Here is a 13,915-nt window from a genome sequence, read left to right as displayed (position 1 = left end):
TGAACAGACATTTCTGCAAAGAAGACATCCAGATGGCCAACAGACACATGAAAAAGTGCTCCATGTCACTCGGCATCAGGGAAATACAAATCAAAACCACAATGAGATATCACCTCACACCAGTCAGAATGGCTAAAATTAACAAGTCAGGAAATGAGAGATGCTGGCGAGGATGCGGAGAAAGGGGAACCCTCCTACATTGTTGGTGGGAATGCAAGCTGGTGCAACCACTCTGGAAAACAGCATGGAGGTTCCTCAAAATGTTGAAAACAGAGCTACCCTATGACCCAGCAATTGCACTACTGGGTATTTACCCTAAAGATACAAACGTAGTGATCCGAAGGGGCACGTGTACCCAAAAGTTTATAGCAGCAATGTCTACAATAGCCAAACTATGGAAAGAACCTAGATGTCCATCAACAGATGAATGGATAAAGAAGAAGTGGTATATATACACAATGGAATACTATGCAGCCATCAAAAGAAATGAAATCTTGCCTATTGCGACGACGTGGATGGAACTAGAGCGTATCATGCTTAGTGAAATAAGTCAATCGGAGAAAGACAACTATCATATGATCTCCCTGATATGAGGACATGGAGAAGCAACATGGGGGGTTAGGGGGATAGGAGAATAATAAATGAAACAAGATGGGATTGGGAGGGAGACAAACCATAAAAGACTCTTAATCTCACAAAACAAACTGGGGGTTGCTGGGGGAGGTGGGATTGGGAGGGGGGAGGGGGCTATGGACATTGGGGAGGGGAGGCGAACCATAAGAGACTATGGACTCTGAAAAACAACCTGAGGGTTTTGAATGGTCAGGGGTGGGAGGTTGGGGGAACAGGTGGTGGGTAATAGGGAGGGCACGTTTTGCATGGAGCACTGGGTGTTGTGCAAAAACAATGAATACTGTTATGCTGAAAAAAATAAATAAAATGGAAAAAAAACTGGTTTATATATAGGGGTAGTATTGATTAGGGAAAGAGGATTACTTTGAAGCTTATATCCATATTAAAAAAAAAGCAAAGAGAAAGAAAAACATGGGTATATATATTTTAAAATTTCAAGTTAAAAGGGTATTATGCATTGGGGAGGGTATGTGCTATGGTGAGTGCTATGAAGTGTTTAAACCTGGCGATTCACAGGCCTATACCCCTGGGGATAAAAATACATTATATGTTTATAAAAAAATTTAAAAAGTGAAAAAAAGGCTATTATGGAATATGTTGTATTAAACCTCTAGTTTTAATGGTAAGTAGGTTAAAAAATTTTAAAAGAATAGGAATAGTGAGAACAAAGTAAGAATAAAAGTTGTGGGGCACCTGGGTGGCTCAGTTGGTTAGGCAACTGCCTTCAGCTCAGGTCATGATCCCAGGGTCCCAGAGTCCTGGGATCGAGTCCCACATCAGGCTCCCAGTTCCATGGGGAGTCTGATTCTCCCTCTGACCTTCTGCCCTCTCATGCTCTCTCTCTCACTTTCTCTCTCTCTCAAATAAATAAATAAAATCTTAAAAAAAGAATAAAAGTTGTATCTATGAAATACACAGGTTTTAGGGTAATACTGGGTGCTTATTATATGATGTTGTGGTTTTACAGTTTTATGGGGACCCTGTGGTGGTTGTCCTCTTGTTCTCTTCCTTGCTTTCTGGGGGAGGGGCCTGCTGCATTTTCAGTCAGTGTTGCTTGGGTTTAGTCCTCCTGCCCCCTATCAAGGGGCTAGGCTCTCTGGAAACCAGTTTTCAGGCTTTTGTTTTCTGGAGGTTTTTGTTCTTTGGAGGCTTTTTGCTGCTTTTCAGAGGTTTAGTGGAAAGCAAACTGCATCCAGACTTTGTCTCAGAGAGAAGCCTCAGACTGTTCCCTTCTGGGTGGTCCAGAACACACAGTTTCCACCTCTGCAAACTTCTGTACCCTGCAACCTCCCACAGGCAGTGCACATACCCAGCCACCATCTCAGGGGTCACCTGAAGTGCCCACTTGTCTCTGCACCCCCATGCCACTAAAACCATGAGTGATATTGGCCCAGGGAGCCCGCGTCCCGTGGCTGCCTTTGCTGAGACTGCTGTCTGGGGTTCAGACCTCAGGGTTACACAGGTTGCCTCTGAGGGATCCTGACCAGAGATCATGCTGAGTTCCTTCAGGCCTGGGCTTGGATTGTCCAGACCCTCCGCTGGTCCTAGAGACTGCTGACTACCGCCCGCACAGCGCTTTCTCAGGTGCGGGTGGGGAGTGGGTCAGACCCTGGTTGCGCAGTGTTTGCAGAGTGTAAAAGGCTGTAGTTCTAGAGCACCCACACCAGACACTCTCATGCAGGGACAGGAGAGTGCCCAGCCAAGTGGTGGTGCATACTGCACAACCCCAGGGGCTTAGGGACCAGGAACTGGAGGCTCCACCACACTCTCTTTGGCCCAGGTGGTCACCAGCGATGGATGTCCTGGGTCTGTGGTCTTAGGCCTGTGCCCATAACTGTCCAATTTCACCAGTTGCCCATTAAGATCTTTTGCTCTTTTTGAGTGTTTTTAACCAGACTCCAAGTTAATGCTGGTCCCCAATCACAGGACACTTTCGTATTGCATATTACTTTCCAATGGGTCGCTTCTGGTGGCTCCCTTCCCCTTCTGTTTATCCTCTGATATCAGTCTGAGCGTCCCCACTCTGCTTTTCCTCTCCACTGATATCTTCTGTCCCCGTAGACATCCAGAAGTGTATAATCCTATATCTCAGACTGATTTCTTGGGTGTTCAGAGTCTTCTGGTAGATAATTAACTCATTTTAGGGGACTGGTTGAAACAGGGTCTCCTACTTCTCTGCCAACTTGCCCCCTCCTCTCTCATTGATGTTTTATTTGGTATATTTTAGGTTCTATTTCATTTATTTTTGCTTTAGTCTTTATTATTTCCTTCCTTCTCCTGGTTTTATGCTTTATTATTCTTTCTCTAGCTCCTTTAATTATAAGTTTAGGTAATTGAGATTTTTTTTGCCTCTTGAGGTAGGCCTATATTCCTATATCTACTTCCCTCTTAGGACCACTTTTGCTGCATTCCATAGGTTTTAGACCATCATATTTTCATTTTCATTTCATTTCATTTGTTTCCATGTATTTTTTAATTTATTCTTTGATTTCCTATTTGACCTACTCATTGTTCAGTAGCATGTTGTTTAACCTCTATGTGGCCTTTCCAAATTTTTTCTTGTGGTTGACTTCAGGTTTCATACCCTGTGGTCAGAAAAGATGCATGGCATGTTCTCAGTCTTCGTACTTGTTAATGCCTTATTTGTGACCTAGTATGTGATCTATTTTGGAGAATGTCCCATGCACACTTGAAAAGAATACATATTGTGCTGTTTTAGGATGGAATGTTCTGAATATATCTGTTAAATATATCTGGTCCAGGGTGTCATTCAATGCCATTGTTTTCTTGTTAATTTTCTTGTTGATTTTCTGCTTAAAAAAGGTGTACATTGATGTAAGTTGGGGTGTTCAAGTCCCCTATTATAGTGTTACTCTCAGTGAGTTCCTTAAAATTTGTTACTGTTTTATATATTTCCATGCTCCCATGTTGTGGGCATAAACATTTACAATTGTTATATCTTCTTTTTGGATTGCCCTCTTTATTATGATATATTTCCTTTCTCTATCTCTTGTTACAGTCTTTGGTTTAAACTCTAGTTTGTCCAATTTAAGTATTGCTAACCTGGCTTTCTTTTGATATCCTTTTAAGATAAAAATTTCTCCATCCTCACTTCAATCTGTAGGTGTCTTTAAGTCTAAAATGAATCTCTTGCTGGCAGCATATTGATGGGTTTATTATTTTATCCATTTCAGCACCTTATGTCTTTTGACATTATGTCTTTTGTCTATTTACATTTAGAGTAATTAGTGATAGATATGTATTTCGTGCCATTTCATTATTTGTTTGTTGTTTCTGGCCATATCTGTGTTCCTTTCTTGTCCTTTTCAATTTTGGTCTTTCCTTTCCACTCAAAGAGTCCCTTTTAATATTTCTTGTAGGGATGTTTTAGTGGTTATGAACTCCTTTATTTTTTGCTTCTCTGAGAAACTCTTTATCTTCCCTTCTATTCTGAATGACCAGCCCTGCCACATAGAGCATTCTTGGCTGCATATTTTTCCCATTTAGCACTTTGAATACATGTTGCTTCTATCTTGCCATGTTTCTGTTGAGAAATCTGTAGCTGGCCTTATCAGTCTTTCCTGTAAGTTAGGAAGTTCTTTATCTTTCTGCTTTAAGATATTTTCTATATCATTATATTTTGAAAATTTAATTATAGCATATTCTAACATTGGCCTGATGTTGATTTTGATGTGAGTTTTCTGTGTATCTTGGATCTGAATAACTGTTTCTTTCTCCAGATAGGGAAATTTTTAGCTATGATTTGCTGAAGCAAATTTTCTGCCCCCTTTTCTCTCTCTTCTTCTGGGACTGCTAAAATACAAATGTTATTACATTTGATGGAGTCACTGAGTTCCCTAAAAATCTTATGTTCCATAATTACTTTTTCTCTACTGTTAAGCTTCATTATTTTCCATTATTTTGTCCTCTACATCACTTATTCACTTTTTAGTGTTCATTCCATCAAGTTTGTTTCCAATTTTAGTTATTGCATTTTTCATTTCTGACTGATTCTTTTTTTAACTCTTGTCTCTGTGGTAAGGGCCTCCCTGAAGTCTTCCATTCTTTTCTCAAGTCCAGCAAATACCCTTGCTACTTTAAATTCTCCATCAACCATGTTATTTATATCTGTTTCACTTGGATCTCTGGCTGTGACCTAATATTGTTGTTTCATTTGGGATAAATCCCTGTCTTTGCCTTTCTGTCTTCTCTGTGTTAGAAAAGCCAGTCATATTTCCTGCTCCTGAGAGTAATGACTTTATGAAGAAGAGGTCATACAGTATCCATGGACTGGAGCTTCAAGGACTGTTACCAGTGTGCTCTGCATGTGTTCTGCTATTGTGTTTTGCTGCTCTATCCTTCAGACCAGTCGTCCTCAGAGGTTCTCCTTGCCTGCAATGGGCAGTGTTTGGTCCTTCCCTAAAATATGGCAAGTTTTAACTATGTGTGCTCTGGTCTTCTATTGAAACGAGAGCTAATACTTCCACTAGAACTGAAGCACTGCAGAGTTTTCTGGTCAGGAGATGTGGTGTGGGCAGGGGATTCTATGGTCTTCTACAGAAGGGGCCCACCACACTGTGATTGATGCAAGCTTGACTGAGAAGGGCAGTACCACCAGAGAGCAATGGTGTGGGACCTGGTGTAAGCAGCTTGTTTTGGTGTTGTAGTGTTTCCTGCAGGTTGCTCTTTGTTTATGCTGAGGGGCTTGGGCAGGGGGAATGATGCCAGATAACTTTTTCCTGGAGGGGTGCCTCTGTGCACACTGCCTCTCAGGAAAGCACTCCAAGAAGAGCAAATAATCTCCCCAACATGTGTCCCAGGCATTTTTCAGATTGCTGTTTCCACACTCCAGGTTGTATACTGTCTTCTCTTTGGGAGCAGCACAGTACTCTTGAGGCTCTATCCCAACGAAGCCTGCTGACTTTGTTTTCTTTTTAAGAGCAAAAGCCACATTTTATTCATCTTTGCACCCTCCAGGGCACCCAGCACAGTGCCTGGAGAAAATTGAGTTAAGTGTTTTTTGAATAAACTCTGTTTCCATATTTGGGTTTCTCTAATTTCTTCAATTCAGATCATTTACATAAGTTTCTTCCTCATTTCCAGATAAATTTTATATGTAATAGCATTAATGAAAATTGTGAAAATAAAAAGGTATCTATGCGCAATACCACAGTATTATGTCCAATGTATGTATAATTACGCTGTGGCGAGGTGCTCATCAAGTAACATCAACAGGTGAGATAGTTCTTCCTTGTGTGGACTGGCCAGTATACTGACCTATCCTTTCGAATGCCAGTGGGTTCCTCCATCATTTTGGCAAATCAAAAAGGCCAGTATAGTTAATTTTTCAAAATATTAACCACAAATGCATCTTCTAAATTGAAAATGAAAGTTCATTAGGTGCTTATTTGTTTTTTAAATTTTTATTTAAATTCAATTAGATTAATATAGTATATATTATTAGTTTCAGAGGTAGAATTTAGTGATTCATCAGTTGTATGTAACACCAAGTGCTCATTACTTCAAGTCTGCTGACTTTTAAAACTCTAGGGTTTAGTAATGTGATGAGAGCAGGGGCCTGTGCTGGTCTGCTTGGGAAGAGGCCCACCATGCTGGGATTGAGGTGAACTTGACAGAGAAGAGCAGTTGTGCCAGAGGGCAGGAGTGTGGGTCTTGGTGTAAGCAAGTTAAGCAGCCAGTGTAAGGGCAAAGCTTCCTTCTGTAGGTAGCTCTGTGTTTGTGTTAAAGGGTCAGAGAAGAAAGAGGCACCAGCCAACTCCTTTGTCCCCAAAGAGGCATCTCCCTGAACTCTGCTTTCAGGATGGTGTTCCAGGAAGAACGAATAATCTCCCCTCTATGTGCCCCAAGTGTTCCTCAGATCACTATTTCCATGCCGTCTCCCCCTTGGTTGTTTGCTTGCCTCTCTCCAGGAGTAGGAATCTCCCTCAGAGCTCTATCACAGCCAAGCATGCCAAACTTTAAAACAGCAGTCTTTAAACCCCCCTGGTTGGAACTCATGAAAATCAGCTGTTCCCAATTTCCCAGCCAATGGTTTTGGGGGTGATTCCCCTGTGTGCTCCTCTCTCTCTTGTCTTTCTCCACGATCATGGCTCCCTCCTTCTGCCACACCCCTGATCCATTTCTCCCCCAAACCAAGTGTCCACACTTCCTACCTTCTTTGATGTGCTTCCTCTCTCCTTAGTTGTGGAGTTTGTTCTTCCAGTCTTCAGGTTGATTTCTGGAGTATTTAGAATGATTTGATAATTATCTAGCTGTGTTTGAGAGATGAAATGAGTCTAGAGTGCTACTCTACCACCATCTTAGCTCCCCTCTCTGGCCCCCCAACCCCCAGCTAACATCTTTGCATAGTTGTACACATGCCTGGTGTTCATCAGGCCAGGAGTACTTTCTATGCATTTTTCCACTTAAATGCATATTTTTTTTTTACCTGACCCAAAACCTTTTAAGTTCATATACAATATGATTGGTTAAGTACTTGTACAAAATGGTTTGCTTATGCTTTGTGGTTGGGACCAAGTTTCTGCTATTATGAACAATATATTTGTGCCAATAGTTTTTCCTATTTTTTGGCAGTTAATTCCCTTGGCCTGTTCCCCAAAATGGATCCACTGGATCGACAAGTATGAACTATCTCATATGTATGATTTTACATTTAATCAACATTTTTCCAGAATTCTTTATGGCTATGTACATATAATTTTTATGGCTATGTAGATAGAAAAAGCCCAGTGTACAGTGTACAGTGCTTACAGCAAGTGCATTAGTGTTTCTTGTGCCAAAACTTCTGCTAAACCCATTTCATAAAAAAATTATATATATTTATTTTATATTGACTGACCTGGAAACCAGAGACATAGATTCAGGGAGGCGAGGTAGGGGACTGCTGTGATAGTCAATATCTAAGTTAAAAGGGTCTGAGTTTGGGTAATTATGAATTTAACACATTCAAATTAATCACCAATTATTGACTAAATGCCTACTATGTGCCAGGCCCATACTAAAAATGTTAGTATCTAATTAAAATTTTAATATCTTTGTAACAGAATGTATTATTGGCCTTCATTATATAGATGAGGTAACTAAGACTTAGCAAATTGATATGACATACCCTAGGTCACAAAAATTGAAGTTCTAGAGCTAGGTTTCAAACAGACTTTCTGAAGGATTAAGCTGTTGGGAAAATTACAAACACACACACACACACACACACACACACACACAGAGAGAGAGAGAGAGAGAGAGAGAGAGAGAAGAAAAGAAATCCAGAGTTGTTAGTGACCAAAAATAAGTGGGCGCTAAAGGAGGTAGCCCAGATAACTCCAATGCTGGTTGCTTGTTCATGAATAGTGTTCCATTTGGTTTATCATTCAGTTATGTGCTCTCTTTCAGGAGACTCTGACAGTTTCAGCAAAGTGCGGCCTCCAGGAGAAAAGCCTACCATTGTTCGTCCCCCAGTGAGGCCTCCAGATCCTCCATGCCGGGCAACTACTCCCCAAAAGCCAGAACCAAAGCCAGATATTGTTGTTACCAATGCAGGGGAAATCCCATCATCTGTGTAAGTAGAGTTTTTCCTAAACCTTGGCGTAAGGTTCATATTAGGCCACCAGGAGTTCTTTCAGGATTATCATGATGGGTTTGAAGGGTACACAGTGCACAACCTCAGGATATCATTCACTTCATAGTCTAAGGAAATTTCACAGACAAGCCCTGTTTGGACTGTTCCACTCAGCACCCAAGGGTGAGAGATTTAACTAATGCTGCCCAGATTTATGTAGGGTAATAAGATTACCTTCTGTTTTTTTTTATTTTTTATTTTTTATAAACATATAATGTACTTTTATCCCCAGGGGTACAGGTCTGTGAATTGCCAGGTTTACACACTTCACAGTACTCACCATAGCACATACCCTCCCGAATGTCCATAACCCCACTCCCCCTCTCCCAAACCCTCCCAGCAAACTCCAGTTTGTTTTGTGAGATTAAGAGTCACTTATGGTTTGTCTCCCTCCCAATCCCATCTTGTTTCATTTATTCTTGTCGTATCCCCCTAACCCCCCATGTTGCATATCCACGTCCTCATATCAGGGAGATCATATGATAGTTGTCTTTCTCTGATTGACTTGTTTCACTAAGCATGATATGCTCTAGTTCCATCCACGTCGTCGCAAATGGCAAGATTTCATTTCTTTTAATGGCTGCATAGTATTCCATTGTGTATATATACCACTTCTTCTTTATCCATTCATCTGTTGATGGACATCTAGGTTCTTTCCATAGTTTGGCGATTGTAGACATGGCTGCTATAAACTTTCGGGTACACGTGCCCCTTCGGATCACTATGTTTGTATATTTAGGGTAAATACCCAGTAGTGCAATTGCTGGGTCATAGGGTAGCTCTGTTTTCAACATTTTGAGGAACCTCCATGCTGTTTTCCAGAGTGGTTGCACCAGCTTGCATTCCCACCAACAATGTAGGAGGGTTCCCCTTTCTCCACATCCTCCCCAGCATCTGTCATTTCCTGATTTGTTAATTTTAGCCATTCTGACTGGTGTGAGGTGATATCTCATTGTGGTTTTGATTTGTATTTCCCTGATGCCGAGTGATGTGGAGCACTTTTTCATGCGTCTGTTGGCCATCTGGATGTCTTCTTTGCAGAAATGTCTGTTCATATCCTCTGCCCATTTCTTGATTGGATTGTTTGTTCTTTGGGTGTTGAGTTTACTAATTTCCTTATAGATTTTGGATACTAGCTCTTTATCTGATATGTCGTTTGCAAATATCTTCTCCCATTCTGTCAGTTGTTTTTTGGTTTTGTTAACTGTTTCCTTTGCTGTGCAAAAGCTTTGGATCTTGATGAAATCCCAATAGTTTATTTTTGCCCTTGCTTCCCTTGCCTTTGCCGATGTTCCTAGGAAGATGTTGCTGTGGCTGAGGTCGAAGAGGTTGCTGCCTGTGTTCTCCTCAAGGATTTTGATGGATTCCTTTCTCACATTGAGGTCCTTCATCCATTTGGAGTCTATTTTCGTGTGTGGTGTAAGGAAGTGGTCCAATTTCATTTTTCTGCATGTGGCTATCCAATATTCCCAGCACCATTTATTGAAGAGGCTGTCTTTTTTCCATTGGACATTCTTTCCTGCTTTGTCGAAGATTAGTTGACCATAGAGTTGAGGGTCTATTTCTGAGCTCTCTATTCTGTTCCATTGATCTATGTGTCTGTTTTTGTGCCAGTACCATGTTGTCTTGATGATGACAGCTTTGTAATAGAGCTTGAAGTCCGGAATTGTGATGCCACCAACTTTGGCTTTCTTTTTCAATATTCCTTTGGCTATTCGAGGTCTTTTCTGGTTCCATATAAATTTGAGGATTCTTTGTTCCATTTCTTTGAAAAAAATGGATGGTATTTTGATAGGGATTGCATTAAATGTGTAGATTGCTTTAGGTAGCATGGACATTTTCACAATATTTATTCTTCCAATCCAGGAGCATGGAACATTTTTCCATTTCTTTGTGTCTTCCTCAATTTCTTTCATGAGTACTTTATAATTTTCTGTGTATAGATTCTTAGCCTCTTTGGTTAGGTTTATTCCTAGGTATCTTATAGTTTTGGGTGCAGTTGTAAATGGGATTGACTCCTTAATTTCTCTTTCTTCTGTCTTGTTATTGGTGTAAAGAAATGCAACTGATTTATGTGCATTGATTTTATATCCTGACACTTTACTGAATTCCTGGACAAGTTCTAGCAGTTTGGGAGTGGAGGCTTTTGGGTTTTCCGCATATAGTATCATATCATCTATGAAGAGTGATAGTTTGACTTCTTCTTTGCCGATTTGGATGCCTTTAATTTCTTTTTGTTGTCTGATTGCTGAGGCTAGGACTTCTAGTACTATGTTGAATAGCAGTGGTGATAATGGACATCCCTGCCGTGTTCCTGACCTTAACGGAAAAGCTTTCAGTTTTTCTCCATTGAGAAGGATATTTGCAGTGTGTTTTTCATAGATGGCTTTGATAATATTGAGGTATGTGCCCTCTATCCCTACACTTTGAAGAGTTTTGATCAGGAAGGGATGCTGTACTTTGTCAAATGGTTTTTCAGCATCTATTGAGAGTATCATATGGTTGTTGTTCTTTCTTTTTTTTTTTTAAGATTTTATTTTATTTACTTGACAGAGAGAGAGATCACAAGTAGGCAGAGAGGCAGGCAGAGAGAGAGGAGGAAGCAGTCTCCCTGCAGAGCAGAGAGCCCGATGCAGGGCTCAATCCCAGGACCCTGAGATCATGACCTGAGCCGAAGGCAGCGGCTTAATCCACTGAGCCACCCAGGCGCCCCTGTTCTTTCTTTTATTAATGTGTTCTATCACATTGATTGATTTGCGGATGTTGAACCAACCTTGAAGCCCTGGAATAAATCCCACTTTGTCATGCTGAATAATCCTTTTAATGTACTGTTGAATCCTATTGGCTAGTATTTTGGTGAGAATTTTTGCATCTGTGTTCATGAAGGATATTGGTCTGTAGTTCTCTTTTTTGGTGGGATCCTTGTCTGGTTTTGGGATGAAAGTGATGCTGGCCTAATAAAATGAGTTTGGAAATTTTCCTTCCATTTCTATTTTTTTGGAACAGTTTCAGAAGAATGGGAATTAATTCTTCTTTAAATGTTTGGTAGAATTCCCCTGGGAAGCCATCAGGCCCTGGGCTTTTGTTTGTTTGGAGATTTTTGATGACTGTTTCAATCTCCTTGCTGGTTATGGGCCTGTTCAGGCTTTCTATTTCTTCCTGGTTCAGTTGTGGTAGTTTATATGTCTCTAGGAATGCATCCATTTCTTCCAGATTGTCAAATTTGTTGGCGTAGAGTTGCTCATAGTATGTTCTTATAATTGTCTGTATTTCTTTGGTGTTAGTTGTCATCTGTCCTCTTTCATTCATTATTTATTTGGATCCTTTCTCTTTTCTTTTTGATAAGTCTGGCCAGGGGTTTATCAATCTTATTGATTCTTTCAAAGAACCAGCTCCTAGTTTCATTGATTTTTTCTATTGTTTTTTTTTGTTTGTTTGTTTCTATTTCATTGATTTCTGCTCTTATCTTTATGATTTCTCTTCTCCTGCTGGGTTTAGGGTTTCTTTCTTGTTCTTTCTCCAATTCCTTTAGGTGTAGGGTTAGGTTGTGTACTTGAGACCTTTCTTGTTTCTTGAGAAAGGCTTGTACCGCTATATATTTTCCTCTCAGAACTGCCTTTGCTGTGTCCCACAAATTTTGATCTGTTGTGTTTTCATTATCACATTTCCATGAATTTTTTCAATTCTTCTTTAATTTCCTGGTTGACCCATTCATTCTTTAGAAGGATGCTGTTTAGTCTCCACGTATTTGGGCTTTCCAGCTTTCCTCTTGTGATTGCGTTCTAGCTTCAGAGCACTGTGGTCTGAAAATATGCAGGGAATGATCCTGATCTTTTGATACCGGTTGAGATCTGATTTAGGACCCAGGATGTGGTCTATTCTGGACAATGTTCCCTGTGCATTAGAGAAGAATGTGTATTCTGTTCCTTTGGGATGAAATGTTCTGAATATATCTGTGATGTCCATCTGGTCCAGTGTGTCATTTAAGGCCTTTATTTCCTTGTTGATCTTTTGCTTGGATGATCTGTCCATTTCAGGCAGGGGAGTGTTAAATTCTCCTACTATTGTTGTATTATTGTTGATGTGTTTCATTGATTTTGTTATTAATTGGTTTATATAGTTGGCTGCTCCCACGTTAGGGGCATAGATATTTAAAATTGTTAGATCTTCTTGTTGGACAGACCCTTTGAGTATGATATAGTGTCTTTCCTCATCTCTTATTATACTCTTTGGCTTAAAATCTAATTGATCTGATATAAGGATTGCCACCCAGCTTTCTTCTGATGCCCATTAGCATGGTAAATTGTTTTCCACCCCCTCACTTTAAATCTGGAGGTGTCGGGGCACCTGGGTGGCTCAGTTGTTAAGCATCTGCCTTCCGCTCAGGTTCATGATCCCAGGGTCCTGGGATCGAGCCCCACATTGGGCTTCCTGCTCAGCAGGAAGCCTGCTTCTCCCTCTCCCACTCCCCCTGCTTGTGTTCCCTTTCTCTCCATGTCTCTGTCTGTAAAATAAATAAATAAAATCTTTAAAAAAAAATAAATAAATCTGGAGGTGTCTTCGCATCTAAAATGAGTTTCTTATAGGCAACATATAGATGGGTTTTTTTTTTTATTCCATTCTGATACGCTGTGTCTTTTGATTGGGGCATTTAGCCCATTAACATTCAGGGTAACTATTGAGAGATATGAATTTAGTGCCATTATATTGCCTGTAAGGTGTCTGTTACTGTATATTGTCTCTGTACCTTTCTAATCTACTACTTTTAGGCTCTCTCTTTGCTTAGAGGACCCCTTTCAATATTTCCTGTAGAGCTGGTTTGGTGTTTGCAAATTCTTTAAGTTTTTGTTTGGCCTGGAAGCTTTTTATCTCTCCTTCTCTTTTCAATGATAGCCTAGCTGGACATAGTATTCTTGGCTGCATGTTTTTCTCGTTTGGTGCTCTGAATATATCATGCCAGCTCTTTCTGGCCTGCCAGGTCTCTGTGGATAAGTCTGCTGCCAATCTAATATTTTTACCATTGTATGTTACAGACTTCTTTTCTCGGGCTGCTTTCAGGATTTTCTCTTTGTCACTAAGACTTGTCAATTTTACTATTAGGTGACGGGGTGTGGACCTATTCTTGTTGACTTTGAGGGGGGTTCTCTGCATCTCCTGGATTTTGATGCTTGTTCCCTTTGCCAGATTAGGGAAATTCTCTCCAATAATTCTCTCCAATAGACCTTCTGCTCCACTCTCTCTTTCTTCTTCTTCTGGAATCCCAATTATTCTAATGTTGTTTCGTCTTATGGTGTCACTTATCTCTCGAATTCTCCCCTCGTGGTCCAGTAGCTGTTTGTCCCTCTTTTGCTCAGCTTCTTTATTCTCTGTCATTTGGTCTTCTATATCACTAATTCTTTCTTCTGCCTCATTTATCCTAGAAGTGAGAGCCTCCATTTTTTATTGCACCTCATTAATAGCTTTTTTGATTTCAACTTGGTTAAATTTTAGTTCTTTAGTTTCTCCAGAAAGGGTTTTATATCTCCAGAGAGCGTTTCTCTAATATCTTCCATGCCTTTTTCGAGCCCAGGTAGAACGTTCAGAATCGTCATTCTGAACTCTTGATCTGACATATTACCAATATCTGTGTTGATTAGGTCCCTAGCC

The 13,915-nt window shown here is 40.4% G+C and overlaps 1 protein-coding gene across 5 annotated transcripts in view; it reads left to right on the top strand.

The window, feature by feature from the left end:
• The window catches only part of OPHN1 (oligophrenin 1), a 612,383-nt gene that overhangs the window by 581,501 nt on the left and 16,967 nt on the right, over positions 1 to 13,915 (top strand). For all 5 annotated transcript variants that reach the window (XM_045995231.1, XM_045995230.1, XM_045995233.1 and 2 more), the window contains exon 22: positions 8,044 to 8,209. In XM_045995231.1, coding sequence (XP_045851187.1) covers positions 8,044 to 8,209 — 166 coding nt within the window. The remainder of the gene's footprint in view (positions 1 to 8,043; positions 8,210 to 13,915) is intronic.

This window comes from Meles meles, chromosome X, assembly GCF_922984935.1.
Source record: "Meles meles chromosome X, mMelMel3.1 paternal haplotype, whole genome shotgun sequence".
Taxonomy (NCBI): domain Eukaryota; kingdom Metazoa; phylum Chordata; class Mammalia; order Carnivora; family Mustelidae; genus Meles; species Meles meles.
This window is presented reverse-complemented; position numbering and strand designations above follow the sequence as displayed.